The sequence below is a fragment of the Cyprinus carpio genome, chromosome A23 (assembly GCF_018340385.1).
Source record: "Cyprinus carpio isolate SPL01 chromosome A23, ASM1834038v1, whole genome shotgun sequence".
Classification (NCBI taxonomy): domain Eukaryota; kingdom Metazoa; phylum Chordata; class Actinopteri; order Cypriniformes; family Cyprinidae; genus Cyprinus; species Cyprinus carpio.
Genome location: NC_056594.1, coordinates 20911705 through 20936542, shown reverse-complemented (window position 1 = coordinate 20936542; position 24838 = coordinate 20911705). Strand labels below are relative to the sequence as shown.

At 35.8% G+C, this 24838-nt stretch overlaps 1 protein-coding gene across 4 annotated transcripts; it reads left to right on the top strand.

Moving 5' to 3' along the window:
- Positions 1 to 1221: 1221 nt before the first annotated feature.
- Positions 1222 to 22985, top strand: LOC109059928 (alpha-2,8-sialyltransferase 8E-like). 4 transcript variants are annotated; one of them, XM_042713915.1, is made up of 10 exons: positions 1222 to 1334; positions 13715 to 13795; positions 13876 to 13962; positions 14970 to 15114; positions 16302 to 16414; positions 16512 to 16589; positions 20030 to 21481; positions 21564 to 21636; positions 22049 to 22158; positions 22696 to 22985. In XM_042713915.1, exons 2-7 carry the CDS (start codon positions 13722 to 13724, stop codon positions 20481 to 20483), a joined length of 951 nt encoding a protein of 316 aa, XP_042569849.1. In that variant the 5' UTR covers positions 1222 to 1334; positions 13715 to 13721; the 3' UTR covers positions 20484 to 21481; positions 21564 to 21636; positions 22049 to 22158; positions 22696 to 22985. The 4 variants fall into 4 exon arrangements, with proteins under 4 accessions (XP_042569849.1, XP_042569846.1, XP_042569847.1 ...); XM_042713912.1 differs by lacking the exon at positions 1222 to 1334 and adding an exon at positions 6034 to 6182; XM_042713913.1 differs by lacking the exon at positions 1222 to 1334 and adding an exon at positions 7210 to 7391.
- The last annotated feature ends 1853 nt before the right edge of the window (positions 22986 to 24838 follow it).

Below are 24838 nucleotides of genomic sequence, written 5' to 3'. Positions count from 1 at the left end.
TCTGCAAATTCTTTAATCATTAACAACAAAGTGCAGATGTAGGTATGAGGTAAGTAAGAGATTCATTCGTCAAACAGTGCGTAGCTTGATGGATTTTGAGAATGCTTAAATTCACCCTATAAAGACAGTCACACTGTTTTTTGCTAATGTAAATGTTCTTTGCTCGCATTTTCTGTATAATTTATTAGCTGTTTGAATAACCCTGAAAGTGAAAACGTTATATTTAGCAACTTATCAAGTAAGATACTTGATGTCATGCCACCAAACATTTTGTGTCAGGATTTGGAACATTAAAATTGGTACACAAAGTGAGAAATATGCATGAGCAATAAATATTTCTGTTCATCTGTTAGTTCTCAACATTTTATTGTAGGCCCACCTATTTCCACTTCTGCATTTATATTGTATTAATCAATGCAATTTAGGTGGCGGTGTCCGGTCACAAAGCTCCAGTAGTACCCAAAGCATTATGTTGTATAAAAAATGAAAATAGGGTTGATGTCAGTATTTGACGTCAATTTGATGTTGACTTAACGTTGGATTTTGGTTACACAACCTAAAAACAACAAAATATCAACTGCAGCTGACGTTGGTATTGGATATCAATTTAACATTGACATTAGATGTTGAATTTACATTAAATTTTGGTCATTCATATATTTCTACTCCCTCATCCAGTTACACTAACACACACGCACACATACACACACACACACACACAAATCGTACTGATATGTATGTTATGTTGGTCTCTGAATTTGTTTTTTGCATTTAATTTGTTTTTTGTAAATCTTGTAATAGTCTGTTTGCATAATAAAAAAAAAATAAAAAAAAAAAAAAATTTTGGTCACCCAACGTCGAAACCGAGATTTAACCAAATATCAAGGTCTTATGACGTTGTGTGCCTACTGGGAAACATATGGGTTTATCATTGTTTTTCTATGGTTTTATTTGTGTATGCCTATGGACTTAAATGGACTGAGTTGTTTTATGCATTTTTGCAGGTACATGCAGGGGGGGGGGGGGGGGGGGGGGGGGGTGTGGGGGGGGCACTTGATGCCCAAAGTGCCCTTTTGTCAAGGCAATTGCATGTTTGTTTATTTGTTTGTTTTGTTTGTTTTTTGTTGTTGTTTTTTGTAATTAAACGGCATTTTGTGAAAGCCTGCCCAATCTAACTATTAGTAAAATGAATGAATAATAATTTAGTCGTAAATAAAATGATCCACATGATGATGACCTTTCACCTGACGATCTCATCCGGGATGATCCCTCACGTTCAGACACCTTAAATGAATTAAACTACCAGGATGCCTTCATAACGTCCGCGGCTATCGGTAAGTTGAGTTCTCAGCGGAGCGGTGTGCTTGTATACTTATATTATTACATTAATATTATTTTACAAGAACTGTTCGAAGAGAGCATGCATAGCTGGGGCAAGTTCAAGCTCAAACCGGTGTGCACCGTTTTGCTACGGTTTCCGTTTTGAACGACATGTTTCCTGGAAACGGTGTGCAACGGGGTTTGAGATGCGTTTTATAAAGGCTACTACGAGCACGGAATAAGGCAGGAATTGTATAGTTTCTATAGGCTACTAAATGATATGTCAACCAGTACTGCATTATTCATAAAGTTTATTTATTGCCTGGAGATAACTTGAAAAACACACATAAACCGTATATTTTCGCATTCGTGTGTTTATTGTCTTTACGTTTTTTTCTGCTTTTTATTCAGCTCAGCTACAGCAATAGCCGGATGTTTTTATTATTATTATTATTATTATTATTATTATTATTATTATTATTATTATTATTATTTTTCAAAACATTGGATGAAAATATACTATCACCTTCAGGAGAACATTAACAAAGAAAAGACGAGGAGTAAGAATAAGAGGAGAAATTAGTCTTACGAAAAAAACATCACATGATAAACACATCTGCATGAGAGTCTTGAGCGCTCCAGATATTCACTTCTCATTTTGGATACGAATAAAACGTCATGTCATGCATAGACTATCTATACTGACTCTTATGAATTTAAATCTAGAAACCTCTACAACACACCTGCCCGAATAAAGTGAAGGGGGACGAAATTACAATGCTTTAAAATTCAATATTAAAAATGCAGCTAATGTTCTACACACAGCAATATAAACAATTGGTGTCTGTTCTGTTTCTTTCCTGCTGTTAGTTTAAAGGACGTCGATGGGTTTTTATGTTATATAACTAAAAACTATTACTTTGAACTTTTTTTTATTACAGTCAGGATTATCAGGATTCTGACTAGAACCAGAAAATCTGAACATATCACACCAGTCCTCAAGTCCTTACACTGGCGTCCAGTTACATTTAGGATTGATTTTAAAGTACTTTTACTCAATGACTCAAAATATATTGCAGATATGTTCACTGAATATAAACCTAGCAGAGCACTCAGATCATTAGGATCGAGTCATTTAGAAATACCAAGGGTTCACATAAAACAAGGGGAGTCTGCTTTTAGTTATTATGCCACCCGCAGCTGGAATCAGCTTCCAGAAGAGATCAGATGTGCTAAAACATTAGTCACATTTAAATCTAGACTCAAAACTCATCTGTTTAACTGTGCATTTATTGAAGGAGCACTGTGCGACGTCCGAACTAATTGCACTGTATTTTACATATTCACTGTATTTTATGTGAAATTATTTTCTATTTTTAACTGTTTTAAATTCATTTTAAATAAGTCAATTTTTAAATAATTAGCAAAGTTTTAAAATTGCTTGTTTTATTTTTGTTATTTTTCTTCATGATTATTTTACTTTCTTTTATGTAAAGCACTTTGAATTACCATTTGTGCTATATAAATAAACTTGCCTTGCCTTGCCTTACATTATTTATTTTAAAAAACGTAGAGTGACTTTATAAATTATCACAACCCTGATATAACAGGCTATAATTATCAGTCCTGTTTTTATCATCATTATAATTTTAAAAATGAATAAATTCAGAACAGGATTATAATAGAATTATATTTTAAATAAGACAGAAATATTTACGCATTTTTCATGAGACTGGGCTCGACTGAACATAAGCCGAGTCATTGCAGATTCGGCCGAGTGCTTTACATCCGTGACAAAAACACATGCGCCCGAGCTCTGGCCGATTCTGGGCATGCTTAAACTGTGGTTATTGTAGCAAAACAATTGTTCATTTGTGGTTACCATGATTTAACTATATGCATGCTTTTTATTATTATTGTGATTATTATTATGTGATTATTATTATTATTGGTTATTTTTCGCAAGGGTATAGCTCACCGCTGAAATTCATGTTCGCAGTCTTTGATTTGTCCCTCTCAGTAATTCTGACACTGGCCTGAGCTGTTATTAGACTACAGAGGAACAGACCGAAATTAATTTTGAACTTTTTGTCAACCAGCATCAGAGCGCAGCTCAGTGGAGAGCAGCACAGCTAAATAAAGAATATCAAGATGCGGGGACTTGTCATTGATACGGGGTCAATGCCTTTTGAAATCTGCTAAAAAAATTACTAAATGATATTGCGTTGGTAGTATTCTCACTGACCATTTGTATCGGTAATCTTTCCCTTAGTGTCATCATCGGAACCAATATTTTGTGTTTAAAGGCGTTGGCTCACCGGACGTGAAGTTCCGTTCAAGACCGAAATTCATTTCATTACCGAACATTTTCAAAGACGCGGCGTTTAAGTCCATTGAGCCTCATCAGAAGCCCGTGGATCCGCGCAAACGGGTACCGGAACGCAGAAAGTCAAAAAACGAGAGGTCCGGCAGGATTCGGCACAAATTAAGCCCCGGTGGAGGGGGACACGGAGACTGAAATGGCCCCCCGAAGACACTTATTGTTCAATGTTCTCTGAACGTTCTGAAATTAGTAGCTAACATTTAAACACAAGATAGGATTTGAATGAGAATTCTAACATTAAATGGAACTTTTGTTCATTAGAACCTTGCCAGAACACGATCTCTGTGAGCTGTACAGAAACTGCCGTAGCTTTAGAAAATACACACAAGTTTAAGTCTGTGATTAAAATAATTCTATAATCCTCTCAAACCTTGACAAAGACAGTCTGAAAGTCACACAAACACGGAGACGTCTATTTAGGCCAAAAACCCACCCGTGATAACTAACCCCTGAAATAGATTAATCTTGAAATCTCGATTCTCAAATATGTGTAAATATATGCATTTTCCAACTTGGTCAAGTAGCCTAATAATGCAGTCTATTAACTATGCATAAAAAGCTGTCTATTTACTTAAGATATTGGTGTCATGCCATAAAATATTTTTAGTACGATTGACTTTGTATTTAATGTGAATTTAATAAAAACATTGTAAGCTAGGCTAAAACCATAACACTTTTATTGTACAGAAAGAGAGCAAAGAACATTTACATTATCAAAAACCATTTTCACTGACTTCAGTTGAACTGAGTTCAAGTCTCAAAAACTCCCGTTAAAATCACTGAAGCTGTTTACACTGTGAAATTAGTATCTTACATACCAATCCGTACACACGTTGGCACTTGTTGTTTCTGACAAGAGAATTCGCCAGAAAGAGGTGTTCAGACAGCGAGCGAGTGAAGAAAACACCAGCATTATGACTCATCTGAACGACTCTGATTGGTCATTGCATTCATAAGCTCAACAGCATGGTGTGTGATTGGTTATAATGCAGCGCTGTACAAATTTAGCAGCTGTGATGTGATCGACGTACTGAACGATCTAATCACGTCGGTGTGAACGTATCAAATATAAAAAATATTATTCGGCTATTTTTGGTCTTTTGGAAGCTGCATTCAAAATCCACTTGGCTCAAAAATCCGAGGGGGCACGTGCTCCATCACTTTGAATGGACATGAATCCTCCGCTTGCAGGCGTAAAGGGTTTTTCACACTGAATGCGAAAATCGGCGCAAATGTTCGGCGCGATGACGCGTTTGAATCGAAACAATAGATCCTTAATGGGGTTATTCACACTAGGCGCATTATTCGCAGCGCGAAAAAGCGAATATTTTTTTTCGTCCTGTGTGTCGATTTTATTCCCCGTCGCTTCGCGATGAAACAGACCGTCCAATCAGACTTGAGCTTAGATCAGGTGCCCGGAACAGCTGCTGTTGCACAAAAGGGTGAGAATGGTAGCTGTTTCGAAAACCATTGTAAACAAACACAGAAGGATGTCCAGCCATATTTTCTGTATTTTTTTATGCAGCTCACGGTATTTTTTATAACAATAAAGGATGTTTATGACAAGCAGGTAGTGGTCTATTATAAAACATACAAAGAGTGCATGTCTACCTATTATAGAATCAAAATTACTGAAGATATTCATCTTAATTTAATCCTGTACATAGAGCAGCAAACAATGCAAAAGCCATATAAGAGATACATAGGCTACATGAGGAAAAAATGCATTGTTGGTCTGCGCCACCTAGCGTGGAGGCGTGAATTAGGGTTAGGGTTAGGAGTGAAAGCAACGTTCGTGGGCGATCGCGCTCAGTGTGAAACGCCTTAAATATGGGTTTCTTCAGAAAGGGAACTAAATGTTCAAAATAATAGGTGGATCCTGTTTCACAACAAAAGAATACACCTCCAGGCAGTCGTATAGTCAGCAAAGTAAAAAGCCTTTATACTAATGCAGCACTACATATTAACACGTATCAGCCAAAGTTGCCCTACGTCGGGGATTAAAGGCTTTTTACTTTGCTGACTATATGAATGACTGGACGTGTTTTTGTTTTTTGTGTGTGTGTGTGTGTGTGTGTGTGTGTGTGTGTGTGTGTGTGTGTGCAACAGTATGTATCTATTAATTTGGGTTTTTTTGTACGTCTATAGGACGTTTTCTATCAGATGTTAAATAAAGGAAAATCATTTTCACTAACAAATTTGCACAATGCAAATGACAAGGTCTTCCTATAAACTGGTTTACAGGGCGAGTTTCGAGAGGGGCGGGGTTATGCGTACGTGTGGAGATGGGGAGGGGTCACCTTTAACCCCCTCGACCACACACACACACACACACACAGACACACACACACACTCGTTCATGTGTCTGTCTGATGGCGTTGGCTTTTCTCCAGCGGGTCTCGAGGCTGCTAATGGTCCTGATTCTCTTGCAGGGTGTGTGTGTGATGTTTTATTACACACGCAACACACACTCGTCCAGGTGAACATTTTCAATATTTTTGAATATTTTATTAATTATCGCGAAATTAAATCAGGCTCTGTGTGTATTTTAAGTCAGACTGTTATAAAGTCTGAGACTGATAGTTTCTAAGTGATTTCTCTTTTTGCTTATGTTACCACTATAGCGTGCTTGCTGTCATGAAGTGTTTAAACAGGTAGCCTATATTGTGATTTAAATGTCATTTTTAGGTCGAAACAAATCAAGGGACTGTCAAAAAAGTGCATAAAAATAATAAAAAAAAGATATGCGCTCCCAGATTCGGAAATAAGCAAAACATTGTGCAAATAAACTGTAAATATGTGAATTAATTGGAAAAACGTTAATACATAATGTTAAGCTGTGAATGTGAATATAATACAGTGGGTGTGGCAACATGAGGTCGTATTGTCAGGAAGTTATATAGATTTGAATATTTGTAAAATTAACCAAAAATACACATAATCATATTTCCAAAGTTTGTGTGTGATGTGTGTCTGGACAACAATAACAAAAATCCAGGCTCCTTCAGTCCTTCAACAAAGCCATTATTCTTATTGCTTTTAAGTTGGTAGAGAACTCGCTAAATGAAAAATACATTTAGAAAATTTACATTTATGCATATGATATTTAGCTAACAGGAAACTAAGGTTTATGAAATAAATATCACTTTCCTTTCCACAATCATGAAAACCATGATCCAAATTCAAAATTAGGATTCATGTAACATTTGATAAAGTCAAGAATGTCACAACAAAATGTCATCGTGTGAGAGCAATTCCAAAATACATTTAAAGAGGATTCAGGGTTCTCTAAACAGATAGAACAGTTGTTATTAATATGATTCTTATGTCTTTTTAGAGAGCACTTATCTGCATAATGAATCCAATTAAATGTACTTTTTTCTCTCATTTTATCATTGTCAGTCGTGTCTTGTGTATCTCCTCCTCTATGCCCTTATTTGGTCCTTCATGTCCCTGTCCTAGTTCACTTTGATTAAGATTATGTTCCAGCTGTGTATAGTTAATTATCCTGTGTATATTAGTTCCTGCCTGTTCAGTTAGTTGTCGTCTGGTCTACTCGTTACGCTCCCATTGTGTCTCAGTCCTGCCTTGTCTTGCTCTGTTTGAGTTCATTAAAGACTGTTTGAGGTAATTCTACATCTCCGAGTTCCTCGTTCCTCCCGGCTGTGTGCACCGTGACAGTTATCAGGTATTTGTGACGTAATGACCAAACTTTCTTCCATGAAATATCACTTACAAAACCATTCAACAGAAACAGACTTTTGATTTAGATGATAAATGGCAATCATTACTTACAAATGTCTGATATGCGTGCATCAGCAAAAGTCGCAAACTCTTTTGAACTAACAGGTGTTTCACGCTTAAAGGGTCATGAAACCCCCCTGTTTCAGAGGTGCTATTTCACACCTCCGGTTTGAAAAACTCTGAAAAGGGGCGTTGTTCGCTGTGGGTAAGGTGTGGGGGTGGAGTGGGGAGAAAAGGCGGAGATTGCATAAAAGGGGAGTTACAATAAGTGAATAAATACTGCTAATTTGCACACCGACAATGCAAACACAGACACATTGGCAAGATGGACCGCGATGCCGAGAGCAGCAGCTACAGACCTCAGAATAATTACAGATTGAACCATTTTGATAGTGAAGATGAGACACAAAAATAATCATTTTTTTTAAACCAATTATCAAAGAAAAGAGACTGATGTTGATATAGAGTGAGGTGTAAAATTGCATAAAAATGAGGGACCAAGCTAATAATATTTGCTTATGAAAAAAGGATAATTTGACAGGGATTTTCATAATACTATAATTACACATTAATAAGCATGGTTTGGAAAAAAATAGCATAAGGGAGATTCCGTACAGATGGAAGCTTATTGATAAAGTTCTTTATCCAATTTATTTTAAAGGTATGATGTGTGTCAGAATTGTGACAGTGTTATAACTGGTCTGACGACATGGGGTCACAAAAGCAGAAATTTTAATAGATTTGAACTTGGAAACTAATTGGACTAATTTGTGTATTATATGCTGCATGTATGTATTGTAGGTGATCTGAGCTCTACATTTACATTTAGTCATTTTGCAGACGCTTTTATCCAAAGCGATTTACAATTGGGGGATAAATAAGGCGATTCTTCTTAAAGAGGCAAACAAACACAGGAAGTGCTTGTAATACCAAGTTTTAGACATTGTTCAAATAAGTACAAGCTAGACATAGAAGGAATAGATAAAGACACATTGTTTTTTCTTTCAAGAAAACAACCACAAAATTAAATAGATGTTAAGACATTCAGTTTACTGATATATTTATAACAGATATATTTATCATATAAAAGTTAAAAATTGTCTTAATCTATTTGCTAACATTAACTACACATGAACAAAGGATCACGTTTTCAGTGTTTTTATGGAATAATGCACACATTTAATGGTGTATTGTGGATTTTGCACTTCTGAGACACTCCATAACTTGACGTGTCCAGGTGGGGATCTTCATGAGGACTTTTTCACTTCAGATGCTTAAAACAATTACATAATCGAATAATAATGTTATTCATTTTGATATTATGCTTTTAAATGTGATCTGAATGAGATACAGCACGATCCATGACCGTTGTGCAATTGCATAGAAATTAATGCTGAAGAAAAGTTTGAATGTCTAACGAATGTCCAAGATAAAACTAACTTTACCGCACAAAATTTATTTGACTGGACATTTTGAAGAACATTCATAACTTAATGGGAACGTCAGCAAAACCTCCATAGAACATATTTCTGTTAGCTGGATGAATGAGATTCTCATGTTGTTTGATCAGAAAATCAGAGCAATGCTATAATAACCCACTTCCATATCCCACTTCTGTTCAGATGCAATGATATTTGTTTTTAAATGACACATTTATAAGAAGTATTCAGCAGCAGTGATCTTTCTGCACAATTAGTTTAACCTCATTGTTGTAATTTACAAAAGGACGTGTTCCTGAATCAACATTCATATCAAAGGATCAGTTGTACAAGACATTTTTACTTGACTTCCCTGTGGTGCATCCTGTTACTTGACAGGCTCTGCTCCACCCAAATCAAGTCAAGATAAAAACAGAAGGGATTTACAGTCTTATTCTTGGGGAAAACACTTTTTTTTTTTTTTTTTATTATTAGAATCATTTGACTCTAGTTCGTTTGAAAAGAAACTAGAAGTAAAAACCTTTATCATGAACCTGTAACACAGGAACAACAGGCACAGATAGAAATCTCAAAGGTATAGTTCACTTTCAGTTGCTAGTACTGAATATGAGACCCAAAAGAAAGAGAATTAAAAATCCCAAGTATTTATACTTAGATACTACTTTAATCTCCAAACCTTGAAGAGTAGTAATTGAGCATGAGTTTGAAAGTGCAGACTTTCTTTTTGTAAACATCATAAGTTTAGATTTCTCCGCATTTAAAACAAGTTTTAAATTGCTCAGTGTATGCTGAACTGCATCAAAATCAGATTGAAGACGACTCAGAGTCTGATCCAATGTTGATGCAGAGGAGTAAATCACCAGCAGCATATAAATGAAAACTTGAATGTGCAAGATTATTCCCAATATTATTAATATATAAAATAAATAATAATGGCCCAAGGACCGATCCCTGTGGTACGCCGATATTTACATTCAGAGGACAAGAAGTGAGTCCCTCTATATTTATACATTGAAATCTGTCCGATAAGTAATTAACAAACCATCCAACAGTATTTACTAATAAACCTACACTAACTAGCCTCTGCTTCAAAATTTCATGATCTACAGAATCAAAAGCTTTGGATAAATCAATAAAAAGAGCAGCACTATAGTTTTTATGATCCAATTAAATAATAATTATAAATATTATATTATCCAATGAAAACCTTTGATAAAATGGACAATTTCAAAATAGGCCTATAATTATTCAATACAGTTGGATTACCCCCTTTAAATAATGGCCGGACATAAGCGGTTTAACCGATTGAAGAAATTTCATTTGTATATAAAGAGAGATTAAAAAGATTGCTTAGTGGTGACGCAATAAAACCAGCTGCCAGAGAAATGTGGATCTAACTTATCTGGACCAGCCTGTTTCCTACTATCTAAAGATTTAAGTGCCTTATTAACCTCTGAAACCGTTACTGGGTTAAAATCAAATAATTGGTCTACCTTAAAATGATTTACACTAGAAGAATTATCACGGGTCAAATTATTTGACTGAAGTGTACCCGTGGCCACAAAATGTTCATTTAAACAATCTATTATTTTAGCTTTATCCACAATTTTACATGAATTCTTAATAATACGTGACAGAAAATCTAAATTTGATTTACTTCCATTGAGATTTGTAATATTTTTCCCAAAAGTTTTCGAATTATTTAGATTATTAAAAGTTTCTAAAAAGTTGAATATTTTCCAAACACATTTTCTCCTTTAATTCAGTAAAAACTTCTTGTGCGTTCACACAATCTCTGGTACCTTCATTGTATTATACAACATAAACTCCAACACAAAAGCCCATGTAGTAATTGTTGCATAAATATCACATCACAAAACTCTACCTCTGATTCATTATAGTACTTGCCATACGTTCATTATTTTCAAAAACATGCCAGTAATTAAACCTTTGTATCCAGAGGAGTCCTTATGATGTTTTCCAGAATTTCTGAGAACATTATATAAGTTCAAACATAAATTACACATTCAATATTAATAAAAAAGGTTCCCATCATCTGTTTTGTATGTAATCTCCCATGCTTACAAATTTCCATCCTTTAAGTCTTTTGTACTTTAAATTCACAAATTCATCTTATAACATGCTCTATACAAGAGTTCCTTCTTTTACCATAAAATTTATTTTAATTTTAATATAGTATAGCTAATATAAATTCAAAGTCTACCAAAGCCCACAATCTCTTTTATTCATAGGTCTTCCAAAAAGTATAAAACATTCTTCTTATCAGTAATGCTTTACTATAAATTCTTTACCATGTTAAACAAGGTTAATAAAATAAAATGTATCAGTTCTAAATTCAGCCACTGCTTCAGTGCAGTGAGTTCATCAGTCATTTGGTAAGCAACATGACCTGTTATTCCAGCCTGGCCTCATTTTTTATACGGAGGTGTTAGTCTGTACGCCTACACCTACACTTACACCTGCAAACCTTACATTTTTGTGAAGTCAAGTGACCTTTATACAATACTTTTCATGTCAAAGCGGCTTTACTGCATCAAACTGAAAAACAGTTTCTGAGAAGACAGCGTCATTTTTCAGGTATGTCAGTTCAGTGATATCATCCAGTTCAAATAGACCAAGTCAGAGTAGACGTCGCACGCATAGTGGTTGCAGAAAAACACTGGGAACAAGTGGCGGTAAATGGGTAAAATCCATGGAATAAGAGAAAAAAGTTATTTTGTCCCTTATGATGTCAAGATCGGAATGCAAATTTTTATAGAATATTGTCGTCAAAGATGCCATTTGAAGCTAAACGCAGACGTTTAAATGGACATACTATGAATGAAAACGTCATTTTCTGCCACCAGATATGCTCCCCCCACAAATATAACGTCATCCCTGTTTCAGATCTGTAAGACTATCCCACTATCTATATACATTCCAGCTCATGTTATTCTATTTTATTTTAATTTATCATTCTTACTACAAGTAAAAGGTAATATCCTCCTATCTATATATTATTTTACTCTATCTTTATTCCTCAAACTTATATATTATTTTACCATTAACTCTTCTTGCCAATGCTAGAATACACTCCCGTATTCGTCACAGTATTTCATAGTTATTGAAATATTTGTTCCAGTATCACCAAATAAATCTCACAATCTGAGTAGTTTTGTGATCTTTATGATTTGTTTCTGGGCCATTTTCTAAAATTACCTTCTTGCACAATTCAGTATATTTCTTCTATATTCATGTTCTTCTTAAATTTGGCTAGTCTAACCACTATTGATATGGTGTCTACTTGCTTTTTCCTTTTTCCAAGTTATTCCAGTTCTTATCAATCTCTCAATTTTCTCTAGACTTCTGAAGCCCCCTTTTTCCTATGTAGTGTATAGGCCTAATCTCCAATGTAATCTACACATATATTTCTATTTGAACAGGGAGGATCCTGTTTTGTCATCTTTTCCCATTTTTAAGGATCTTTCTAGTTGTATTGATAATTAGCAAACGTATTGGTAATAGTCTATCTTGCATTGTCTGTAATTACTAATTCTATTCCTTCAGTTGCAGTTTCTTTTTATAATAAACAAAAATATATAGGCAAATAATACTCAACTACTGAAGTATAAAATACAATAATCACAGTTTCAATCAAAGGTCTGTCTTCAGCTTCGTGTTTCTTGTCCTCAGCTCTGGGCTGACGATATCAGTATCTGAATCAGCAATCAACTCTGTCATCTTCTTGACATAAGTTGGCAATTCCCCAAAATTTCCAGGCTCCTCCCAGATGTAGCATGACCTTGTACTCCAGTAAACCAGACCAAGATTGCCGAAATCCTTTACAGGTTCTAGCAGCAGAACCACACACACGTAAACCACTTTCTTCTGGAAGTTGTCCGCATTTTTTGGAAACAAAAATAAATAATAACATATTGTAAGCAATTCAGTATATTATCCCAAAAGGTGTAAAAGTATCTCAAATTAATAAACATATTATACTAAAATAGTGTGAAAGGTCTCATTTTTTGAAAAGGAACAGTTTAATGAACTTTTAGACAAAATCTAAAACAAATGTTTGCGTATGTGTCTTTGTTTTGTATCTGATAAATCAGGCGTTTATGACTCATATAGTCTGATAGAGTGAGAATATGAAAGTAAAAACAGCTCAGTCTTATTCAGAGACTCAAACTGAGCTAAAACATGCAATTTGCTGCATATGCTGATATTTATATGATGATATTCTGCTGCTTGTGATGTAAATCAGTGAGATCTTTAAAACAGTGCAGCAGATACTGACATAAACTGATCTAAATATGATTCGTGGCTCTATATCTCCAGTAATAAGATGAGATGTAAATGATCCAAACATATAATGCAGTGATTGAGAGATGAAGAAATAAAGGCTCCTCAGAAGATGTGAGATGTTCTGGAGGCTTGTGAAGATCATTCCTCCGCTGAGGAACAGTGAAAGTAAAGCTTCTGGAAACAAACGCTCCTCAAAAGATCCTGATGATCAGATTTGAGACTCTAAAACATGACTGATGGAGAATCAAGTAAAGCTGAGCTGCTTCAGTCCAGTAAGAGTTCATCTGGAGATATTACTGCAGTTATTCTGACCTTCACTTGATCAAAATCACTCAAGATCTGACACGTGGAGCTACAATTACACTAAAAGGGCTTGGACTGGATAAAAAACTCTAAACAGAAGCATGCAGTAAATTGAGTGTGACAGCAAAGTTTGATTATGTTGGTCATTTAGCGCCTTAGAAATTCAATCAAATGAAATATGATTCGGTGGCTTTGAAAGCGTGTTTCTTTCTTTCAGAGATGAGATGATGGACACTCTTCAGCAGATGCACTGCGCTAAACTCAGACGCAAGTTTTCCATCATCAAACCGGCCAAAACGTGCGTGAGAATCAAGATCAAGCAGCGATTCTGTTTCAGAGCACAGATATCATGATTAAATGTCTTTGTTTCCTTCTCAGTATTAAAATGCAGAGTTTCACACGGGAGCTATCAGATTTCCTGAGCTGCCCGTACAAATCGAACGCAACGGAGCGGGAGGTCAACAGGTTTGTGCGTCTTTTTTTGCCTTTGGCAGATTTTTCAAGGTTTTGTTCAAACTGAAGAAGCTGCTGAGTGATGAAAGTTGAAGAACAGGAACAACTTGATGCCTCGCATTCCTGTTAATGTCATCTCTCAGTGCACTTGTGAAGCTAATGAGTTACACTGTCATGTCAAACCACAAACCTAAGAGATCCACTCATGCGTGTTCAATTTATATTTTAAGATAGAGTTTGATATTTTAGACAGAAATATTCAGATATTCTCAAACGATGTAGATTCAGTATTTTATGTCTAATGTTACGTCAGATTTAGATTCATGAAACCCTGCTGACATAATCCTGATCCTACACAATATTACCTTTAAAAATTAAGGTTGTTTATTGGCATTGGTGGTTCACTGAAGAACCTTTAACATCCATGGAATTTTTTCATTGCACAGACAGGTTTTTTTTCATGTTAGTTTATTTATTTATTTATTTTGGTGAAAATGTTTACACTTAAAATTGTTTCTTTAGGCAACCCAACTAGTTCTTCTACGGCATCACTGTGGAAAGCCACTTTTAAAACCTTTATTTTTGAGAGTATAGTTAGTATAAGATTGTGCACAAAAACCTAAAATGTTTACAATTACTATTTGTACATGGGCTGCGAACACAATTTCTTGATGACTTTGAATATTTTGACAGATTTGATGCTTTCAAGAGAATCATATCATAACACTGCAGACGTTTCCTTACAATCAGCATGAAATACTGTGTGTGGCTTTATCATTTCTGTGGGTGTATATATCTGATTTACAGCGTTTGATTATTTAGATTTGTGAATGTGCCAGCTTTTCAATAAAACATGTCATTATCAGAGTCAGTATGTTAAAAGTGTGTGAGCTGTTAAAAATGGTTCAGACTATAAATCTTTGAATGCTGAGATCATTTTAACAGAGATGATACTTATAAAGGTGCTGAAAGCTAATAAACCTTCTCTCTGTGTGTGTGTGTGTGGGTGTGTGTGGCAGATTGAGGCTGCAGATTTACTGTAACGCCACAGGATCGTTACTCCTCACCAAACGAAACACAGCCGTCAATCAGACCATCCCATATGAGACAAGCAAAATAAAAACATACACGGTGAATGCAGCCATTCACAGCATGCTGCCTGAGGTTTGTTATTAATACACATTTATTGTTTAAACGATTTCTTTGCTTAAATGTTAAATGTTTGTGGCAAGATTTGTCCTCTAAATGTGACACAAGCTGTCAAACTAGTCAAGCCCTACAAGGTGTGTAGATTATACCTCCTCTTTCTCATGGACATGACCAAGATTTTAAAAATGCCTAAACGACTGAAAAGTAATAGTAGCATGCAGGCATTGTATGTAATCAGTCACGCATGGCGTGTGAGACGGCAGGATCTACAGAGAACAGTCAAAGCAATGCAAATATGTGTAGCTGTGATGTATGAGGTTGCACACCCCAAACAATCTGTAGTTATTAAAAACAGGATTTTTTTTTTTTTTTTAATTTGCGTTTTCAGTATGCGTGTGTGTAATTTGTAGTTGAGAAAAAAATGTAAAAGTATAAATGATTTCTATATACTGTACCACAGACCTTGGTAACAACATAAGAGTGTGTGTGTGTGTGTGTGTGTGTGTGTGTGTGTGTGTCTAAAAAATGCCTAAACGACTGAAAAGTAATAGTAGCATGCAGGCATTGTATGTAATCAGTCACGCATGGCGTGCGAGACGGCAGGATCTACAGAGAACAGTCAAAGCAATGCAAATATGTGTAGGTATGAGGACTCACACCGCAAACAATCTTTAGTTATTAAAAACAGGGTTTTTTTGTTTGTTTGTTTGTTTTTGTTTTTTTTGTTTTAAATAAACCGCTTCCAAATTTGCTTTTTCAGTATGCGTGTGTGTAATTTATAGTTGAGAAAAAAGGTAAAAGTATTATTGATTTCTATATACCACAGACCTTGGTAACTACATAAGAACGTTTGTGGTGTGTGTGTGTGTGTGTGTATGTGTGTGCACGTGTTTTTGTGACATATCAGGACACAACTTTGTATAATGTCATGGGTATGTCACAGGTATTACAAGGAGAGGGTGACTTATGAAGACATAACCCATGTCCCCATTTTTCAAAATGCTTATAAACCATACAGTATTAGTTTTTTTGAGAAAGTAAAAATGCAAAAAGTTTCCTGTAAAGGGTAGGGTTAGGTGTAGTGTTGGTGTAGGGCGATAGAATATACAGTTTGTACAGAATAAAAACCATTACGCCTATGGGATGAACCCACAATTCACAAAAACAAACATGTGTGTGTGTGTGTGTGTGTGTGTGTGCAGGATTTCCCCTGGAGCGGGCGTCGTCTGGGTCGGTGTGCTGTGGTTGGCAGTGGAGGGATTCTGAAGAACAGCAGCTGTGGACGTGAGATTGACAGCGCAGACTTCGTCATACGGTAAACACATATCCCATCATGCCTTGCCCCCCTCAACACATCCATCTGTAACCATGCGTCCTTCCTGTTAATATGAAGTTTTCTCTCTCTGTTTCAGGTTTAATTTGGCTTACATTAATGACAGTGATGTTGGGCTGAAGACGGATCTGATAACCATCAACCCCAGTCAGATTCAGTAAGTGTCCATAAACACCAGTTTAGTTAACTTTTAAATAAGGACATTTTAGTTAATTTAGAGTTAAAGCTCTCAGTGAGATGGATTCTTGTTTTTAATGATTCTAACTAAAGGTTTAGCCAAAAAACACATTAATAAGCCATTACTGGAATCCCTACGTACTAAAATAAAGGTGCTTTAATGGTTCCATGAAGAACCTTTAACATCCATGGAATTATTCAATTGCACAAAATATTCTTTCTAGTGGAAAAAGGTTCTTGAAGTTATGTTTAAAAGTATATATATATATATATAGGCCTGTGTGTGTGTGTGTGTTCTTCACACTATAACCAGGTGCTGCTCAGACTGTAGTGTAAATTTGTTAAAGAAGTATTCTGATCACTTATCATTTATGCACTATGATTATGATTTGGCTCTTCTGTCAGGTTGTAACTCACAAAAACAATCCTTTAAATGGTATCATTTAGAAACTGAATTGCTGCAATCTTGTATCCTCAAATGTGGTTTATTTTGTTTTATAGTCTTCCAAAATTCTTTATTGTCTTTATGTAAATTATAGCAGTCTGATTTTCATTTTTCCATCTTTTGCTGGACTCGTTCTTCTCACTTTTCTCATCACATATCAGATCAGAAAGGCATTTGTTTTCGATGAAGAAAAGTGGAAATAATCTGCATAACGAGTGGTTAATAATGCAGTATATCAGGGTTAGGTCTAGGGTTGAGGGCTTTATTGTCCCAATAAAGGCGGCTTCCATCTCATAATTTTAATTAATATAATCATTTACACTCTACTATTGCATCCTGTTAATGTACAACAAAGTATAAATAGTAAAAAAACACCTATTTACACTTATTGCAAAGGAAATACTGCAAAGTGTATATAGAATCTATCACTATTTTAACTTGGTGTAAACAGCATATCGCCAAGAAAATACGTCTGTTGTCACTCAGTGTAAACAGCATCTAAAATATGCCACGTACACTTAATGCAAATAGCCGCTGCCTCTCTATAAAGGTGTGTAAAACTAACATGCAAGCTTTACACTAGTGACAATGGACTAACAAAACCCTTATATTGGACAGTTTACCATACCATATGTTTTTATGGACTCTTGAACTTTGCACATATTATCTCTGTTGAATTAATTTCTTGCGTCCACGTAAACGATGCTTTAAAGCTACAATTTAAACTTCTTACTAGAGTACAATCTAACAATATTACTCATTTACAGCTTTTACTGCATCAGGCTTTTTAAATGGCACTTAATTTGCATAGCCATATCAATAATGGAGAAAAAAGTGGAGAAAGTACAAACTATTATTCTGTGTTTCTGGTCTGATGACACACAATGGTGTATTTCACTCAGAAAGACTGAAATAGTATTTTCTCGTAAAACATACTCCAATAACTTCATTGTTTACAGTGCAGTCAGCAGTGAAGTCTGCTGTAATTGCATTTCTGCTCGTTAAGCATTAAAACAAGCATGTTAATAAATCTGTTAATTTTGAGATCTAATATCTAATATAATGCATCTAATATCAGACTTGTGGAAAGTTACTTTTACAAGTAATGTATTACAATATTGCGCTACTTCCTAAAAAAGTAACTGATTATGTTACTTAGTTATTTTTTATAGATAGTAATGCATTACGTTACTTTTGCATTGCTTTTTTCTCATCATATACTGTGTTTCTGTGTGAGTGAGACGAGTAAAAGCATGTAGACTTTTAGTGTAGAACTACAGTATCATCATGTTCACACAGCACACACAACGCCTATCCTAGCGACATGCTAATCATGCTAGAAACATATTAGCTGCGTCCCAAATGATACACTATGCACTCATACACTATGTACTTATGCACTATGTAAGGTTATTTTGTCATTCATAATCGGAGTCTGATAGCCCCTCCCCCTTCGTTCCGTAATTAAAGCTGCGATATTTGAGTGCATGAAGTGTCCAACATTCCACACTTCGTTTTTCGGTTATTTAAGTGCATCATCCGGGAGTTTAAAGTGCACTTTTTCTTTTTGGATTTTTCAGTGTGAACACATTACTCACAATATTTATACTACAAAACATCACAGAAAAGTGCATTAGTACGTGATTTGGGACGCACCTACTAACAACATGCTAGTAGCATGTTAATCATGCTAGTAACTTGCTAATCATGTTAACAACATGCTAATAACATGCTAATCATGCTAGAAACATGCTAGCGACATGCTAGTCACTTGTTAAGCATGTTAGCAAACATTTTAGCAACACGCTAGTAACATGCTAATCATGCTAGAAACATGCTAGTCACTTGCTAATCATGCAAATAATCATGCAAACAACATGCTAGTCACTTGCTAATCATGCTAGCAACATGCTGGTCACTTTTTAATCATGCTTAACAACATGCTAGTAACATGCTAATCATGCTAGAAACAGGCTAGTCACTTGCTAATCATGCAAACAACATGCTAGTCACTCGTCAATCATGCTAGCAACATGCTGGTCACTTGCTAATCATGTTAGCAAACATGATAGCAACAAGCTAGTAAAATGCTAATCGTGCTAGAAACAGGCTAGTCACTTGCTAATCATGTTAACAACATGCTGGTCATTTTTTAATCATGCTTAGCAACATGATAATAACATGCTAATCATGCTAGAAACAGGCTAGTCACTTGCTAATCATGCTAGCAACATGCTGGTCACTTGCTAATCATGTTAGCAAACATGCTAGCAACACGCTAGTAATATGCTAATTATGCTAGAAACAGGCTAGTCACTTGCTAATAATGCTAGCAACATGCTAGTCACTTGTTAATCATGCTTAGCAACATGGTAGTAACATTCTAATCATGCCAGAAATAGGCTAGTCACTTGCTAATCATGCAAACAACATGCTAATCACTTGCTTATCTTGTTAGCAACATGCTGATCACTTGTTAATCATGCTTAGCAACATGCTAGTAACATGCTAATCATACTAGAAACAGCTTAGTCACTTGCTAATCAAGCTAGCAACATGCTGGTCACTTGTTAATCATGCCAACAATATGCTATTAACAGGCTGATAATGCTTAAAACCTGCTAATCATGCTAGAAACATGTTATCAACATCTATCTAAATTTTCAAACTTCAGGCTTTCACAACTGCTTTAAACTTTCAGGCTAGGCCTTCTCAAGCCAACCTAAAGTGGGTCTTGACAAACCTTTTTTTTAATCCAATAATAATATATTAAATAATTTTTAAAAACAACAGTCATGTTTGTAGACATTCATTGGCATTAGACAACATTATTAAATGCTATAAAAACATCCATTATTGTTAGCATTTTGTAAAACAACAGGCCTACCAAATAAACATTTCCACAGGCAAACACACATTTCCTGTGTTCTGTCAGTAGCGATTAAGAGTGTTTATTTCAATCTGTGTGTCTGTAGATTCAGCAGCCTGCTGGAGCGGGTCAGTGTGTACGGAAACGCCTCCCTCGCTATTCCTGCCTTTGCCTACACATTCTGCACTGGAAAGTCCATCAAAGCTCTCAAACTCCTCCATCCAATCAGACCCCATCAGCCGGTGGCGTTCTTCAGCCCCATTTATCTGCGGACACTGGACCGTTTCTGGAAGGGGCGTGGCCTGAAGTCAGTCCGCCTCTCCTCGGGGTTTATGCTAATTAACACTGCGCTGGAACTGTGTGAGGATGTGCACGTGTACGGATTCTGGCCATTTGGCACCGATCTGCAGGACAATCCCGTTCCATACCATTATTACGACGAGTTGAGGCCGCACCCCTACATGCACGCAATGCCGGAGGAGTTTGTGCGGCTTCTGCAGCTCCACAGCCAGGGGGCGCTGACACTGCACCTGCAGCCCTGCTCCTTAGACACACCCTAACATCTTATTTTGACTGTCATTTATTTACTGTATATGAGAGGGCATGTTATATAATTAAACGGTGAATGAGGGCATATTTTATAATTACATTATTTTAAATGAATGCAAAGAGACAAAACAAAGCATTATCTGTATTTATAAATACATTTCAGGTTGTCCGAAGAAGATTGTTTTATCCCCAAACTGCTTGGGAGATCTGAAACATGTATAAAATATTTATTTCCCCAGGTGACTGTACTCGATTTTGGGATAAAATATGATATGGAATCATTTTTAAACATTTCTTGTGTTTGATTATAGAAATGGTCAAACTGTTAAAATAAAGGTTGAAGTGTGAGCTTGGCTGAACACATTCTTGAAACATTCTTGATAGCACATCACGACTCTATTTGATGCTGCATTCACATCTGCAAGATGTGTTTTTGAGACTTTGCTCATCTGCAATACACCTATAGAACGTTTCCTATCAGATGTCGAATAGACGTTTAGAAGATGCCTTTAAGATGTTTATGATTTAAAACTGACATCATAAAGACATCTGTCAGATGTTTGTACACAGCAGATGAAGAGATCTTCTCCGTGTGTTATCAGTGTTTCTGCGCTTCACAGATCTTTCCCTGAGCTGTTTATTAGTGTTTTTAAAACTGGGGTGAAACAAGTTCCAGTATTTCTCCGAACTGTGTAATGCAGTGTTTTTTCAGGGTGTTTTCGGTGGACTTTAGAGCCATAAAGCAAGTGAATGATTAATTTTCCTGCAGAAATGAGACTAAAGCTTGATCGTGGTGAACGGCGAAGCAGCAAGTTTCACACAGTGACCGGTCTAGATATAAAAGTACAGTAACTAATAACTGTTTAGCACCTTAAGTTGAGTGTTTTAGTAGTTGATGCTGAAGCGGCTGTGAGGGAAAGTAAACGCATCATCTGTCCGTTTAATGCTTCATTTATAATTTGAATCTATCAGAACAGCACATGATCAGCCAGCGATGGACCAAAGCAAGGTAAGAGAAACTCTCGTAATGAATAAAATACAAAGGAAACACGAAATAAACAATGATTTCATCGGGTTTCTCTCTATGACAGACTGATCATGTAACTCCGCCCACAACTCCAAACAAAGCCACGCCCTCATCGCCAACGTCCGCTGAACAGCCGAGTGAGTCAAAACATTATTTCTGAATGTTAAAAACTTCTTTTTTTTAATGTTAAAAACTTTTTTTCCTCGTTATGTGAGCATTAATGTTAACAATAAGGAAAACTTTCCATTTTATTTCTATGCAAACATGTTAGTTTTGAATGTTCTTTTAGACAAACATCCCACTAAATTGTTACAGAAAAATGTGCCATAAACAATGTCGACATAATATTTTTGTGCTAACGTTATTAAAGACCAGATAACTTTGAATGAGCGTTCCATTAACGTTACAGGAAGAAGGTTTGTTCAGAACGTATCCAGAGCGTTCTGAGAATGTTCCTGTTAGCTGGCTGCTGTAGCTGTTGTTTGCTGATGCAGTGTTTGTGTTTCTGGTTGCATTGTGAGAATCGTTCTGTCTGTTTTTGTCCTGCAGTGGGTTTGAGCAGTCCAGAGTTACTAAGAGAACTGAAACAACCACACACGCTCAAACACGTCCCCGCGCACACGGGACGGAAAACGGTGTTCTGTGGACGAGGACGACAGGTGAGACGCAGACTGAACACACACACCGTCGCAAATCCACTCCATTGTATGACTCAGTTCATCTAAAATTAATATGTTATTGTTTACCCAGGTACGATATCAAATATATGATTTGATCACTGTACCAATAAAGCATATTTGGTTGTAGTGAACTGTTTTAAATGCCACTAGGCAACGTTTTTACTCTAATGAATGTTTTTAAAAATGTTTCACCAGGAATAATCTCACCATGAAAATAGCCATAGATGCTGGTATGGCAATAAAATAAAATATATACATGCATATATACATAATAACCATACCATGGTATTTTTTGTGGAGTAATAATACATTTTATTTGCAAAGCACCCTTCATAAATAAAATATATGTAAGACAGTCCTGCAATAATTATTATCTTTTTTATTTATATTTTAACAGTGTGTTTATTTATTATTTTATTAATATTAAATTACATATTTTCAGAATTTTATAATATAAATTATAATTATTATTATCATAATTTTTTTATTATTATTATTATTATTACTGTGTTTCAGAATCAGACGGCAGAGAGTCAGTCGAAAACCCTGCACTGAAACTCCAGCATTCTCAGTGACTGTTCAGCAGTGATTAGTTGCTCTGTCATTGGCTGTCTGAGCTGTCCGTCAGTGATAAGCCCCACCCCCTGCAGTGATGTGGGCACGTGGTTTGCTCTGGTTATGAGGATCTTTAGGGAACACATCTGTCATGTTTGTGTGCAAGTATGAAACCAGTTTGTCCATCTGTAGCGCATATGATGTTTAAACAATGTACGTCATATCAAATATGAAATAAAAATCAAAGCTGACCTGTGTGTGTGTGAGTGTGTGTGTGTGTAAGAACTGAAGTGGCCAAATGGATTTTTAAATGGAATTATGGGAAGAAGATTTTAATGAATTGCAGTTCAGAGAAATTGAACAGTCACACAGGAGGAATTTCATTAGTCCACCACATTGCTGCTGTATGTATGTGAAAACCAATCAACTGCATCATCAGTTTGGATTAATTTAGACACAGTTTTCACAGTTCAGTACTGTCAAAACAATCAACAGCAATCAAACAGATTTTAATTTAGATACATACACTTATAAACATGACTCAGTTGAATATATATATATATATATATATATATGTATATATATATATATATATATATATATATATATATATATGGTAGTAAGTAAATTAATTAATTTTCTATTTTCATTTTAATTAGTTGCAGCAATTTTGTTTTTATCAATTTATTAGTTTTTAATATGTCTATATAGTTACAATATCTATATAGCTACAACCCCCTCCAGCCTGAGGAAGCGTGTGTTCCCTTGTTTTTCCTGCTCTCTGCAGCTCAAGGAACCAGACAGGTGAGAATCACCAGACTGAACATGACGCTTTAATCCTTCACGTCGCTGACTCTGACCGTGATGATCAGGTGGCTCCTGCTGCCGTTCCTGAGGAGGAAGTGACATCATCAGAGAGTGCGCTGGACAAAGGTTCCAGGTGTCCCGCCTCCTGTTGGACCCAAACTCCGCCCTCGGCCCCACCGCCCTCTCACACACTCACAGAAAATCTCTTACTTCTTCAATGCAAAATAAGGTGGGTATTATGTATCCTAATGTATAATGTATCCTAATTTGACTTGTTTATGAACGTGTTTGATTCTGTTCTATTTTTTCATGTTCTTAGGAAATAGTGAGTTAGTGTGTATGCTACCCTTACCAAAATGAACCATGGTTTTACTACAAATAAACCAAAAAAGCATGGTTATAGATAAATCATGGTAACCACAATTTAACCATGTTTTTTCTACACTAAGCATAGTTTAACCTAGATAGCACAGGTACGTCTGCAGGAGGTCTGTTAAAGATCTGGAAAGCATCTGCTGTGTACAAACATCTGACAGACGTCTTTTAAATGTCAGTTTTCGATCATAAACATCTTAAAGACATCTTCTAAACGTCTATTCGACGTCTGGTAGGAAACGTCCTATAGACGTATTGCAGATGAGCAAACGCTCTAAAAAAGCGTCTTGCAGATGTCAAATAGACGTCTCCGTGATGGACGTGTGCTGTCAGGGATGATTATACAAATGGTAATCAATACACCAAAAAAACTAATTGCCTTTTCTTCCTGTCTGGTGTGAAAAGAGTCTCTGTGATCTTCTGGTCCTGCACGTGAAATGTTCTCGTCTCTTATTTGTACACTAGATGTCGCTGTGTTCCTAATTTTATTATTTATGAGCAGTTTGTCGGGGAAGTCAAATCTCAATAGATCTTTACACATTTGACCAGTAAATTTACACAAACTCTGACATTCTGAGGAACAAAGATATATCTTTACAAAATCCCCAGTTTCTGTTGCTCAAACGTTGCCAGACATTAAAACAGTCAAATGAAACAATGTTACGGGTTGCTCTTTCAAAGCTCAGGGACTCTCAGTTAATGTATCAACTTCTGCTCAGATGTTTCTCCTAAAATGCCTTGTAGGATAAACTCAAAATAGACACATTAATGTCATTATTCGTCATGCAGTAAGAGTACAGAGCAATAAAATGGATGTTTAAAGCAGCTCAGATCATTTAATCTCGGAGGAACTTGATGAGAAATGTTTGAGTTTATAGTATCTTGGCAAATCTAAGCAGATTTTTAGTGGTTACTCAGATCT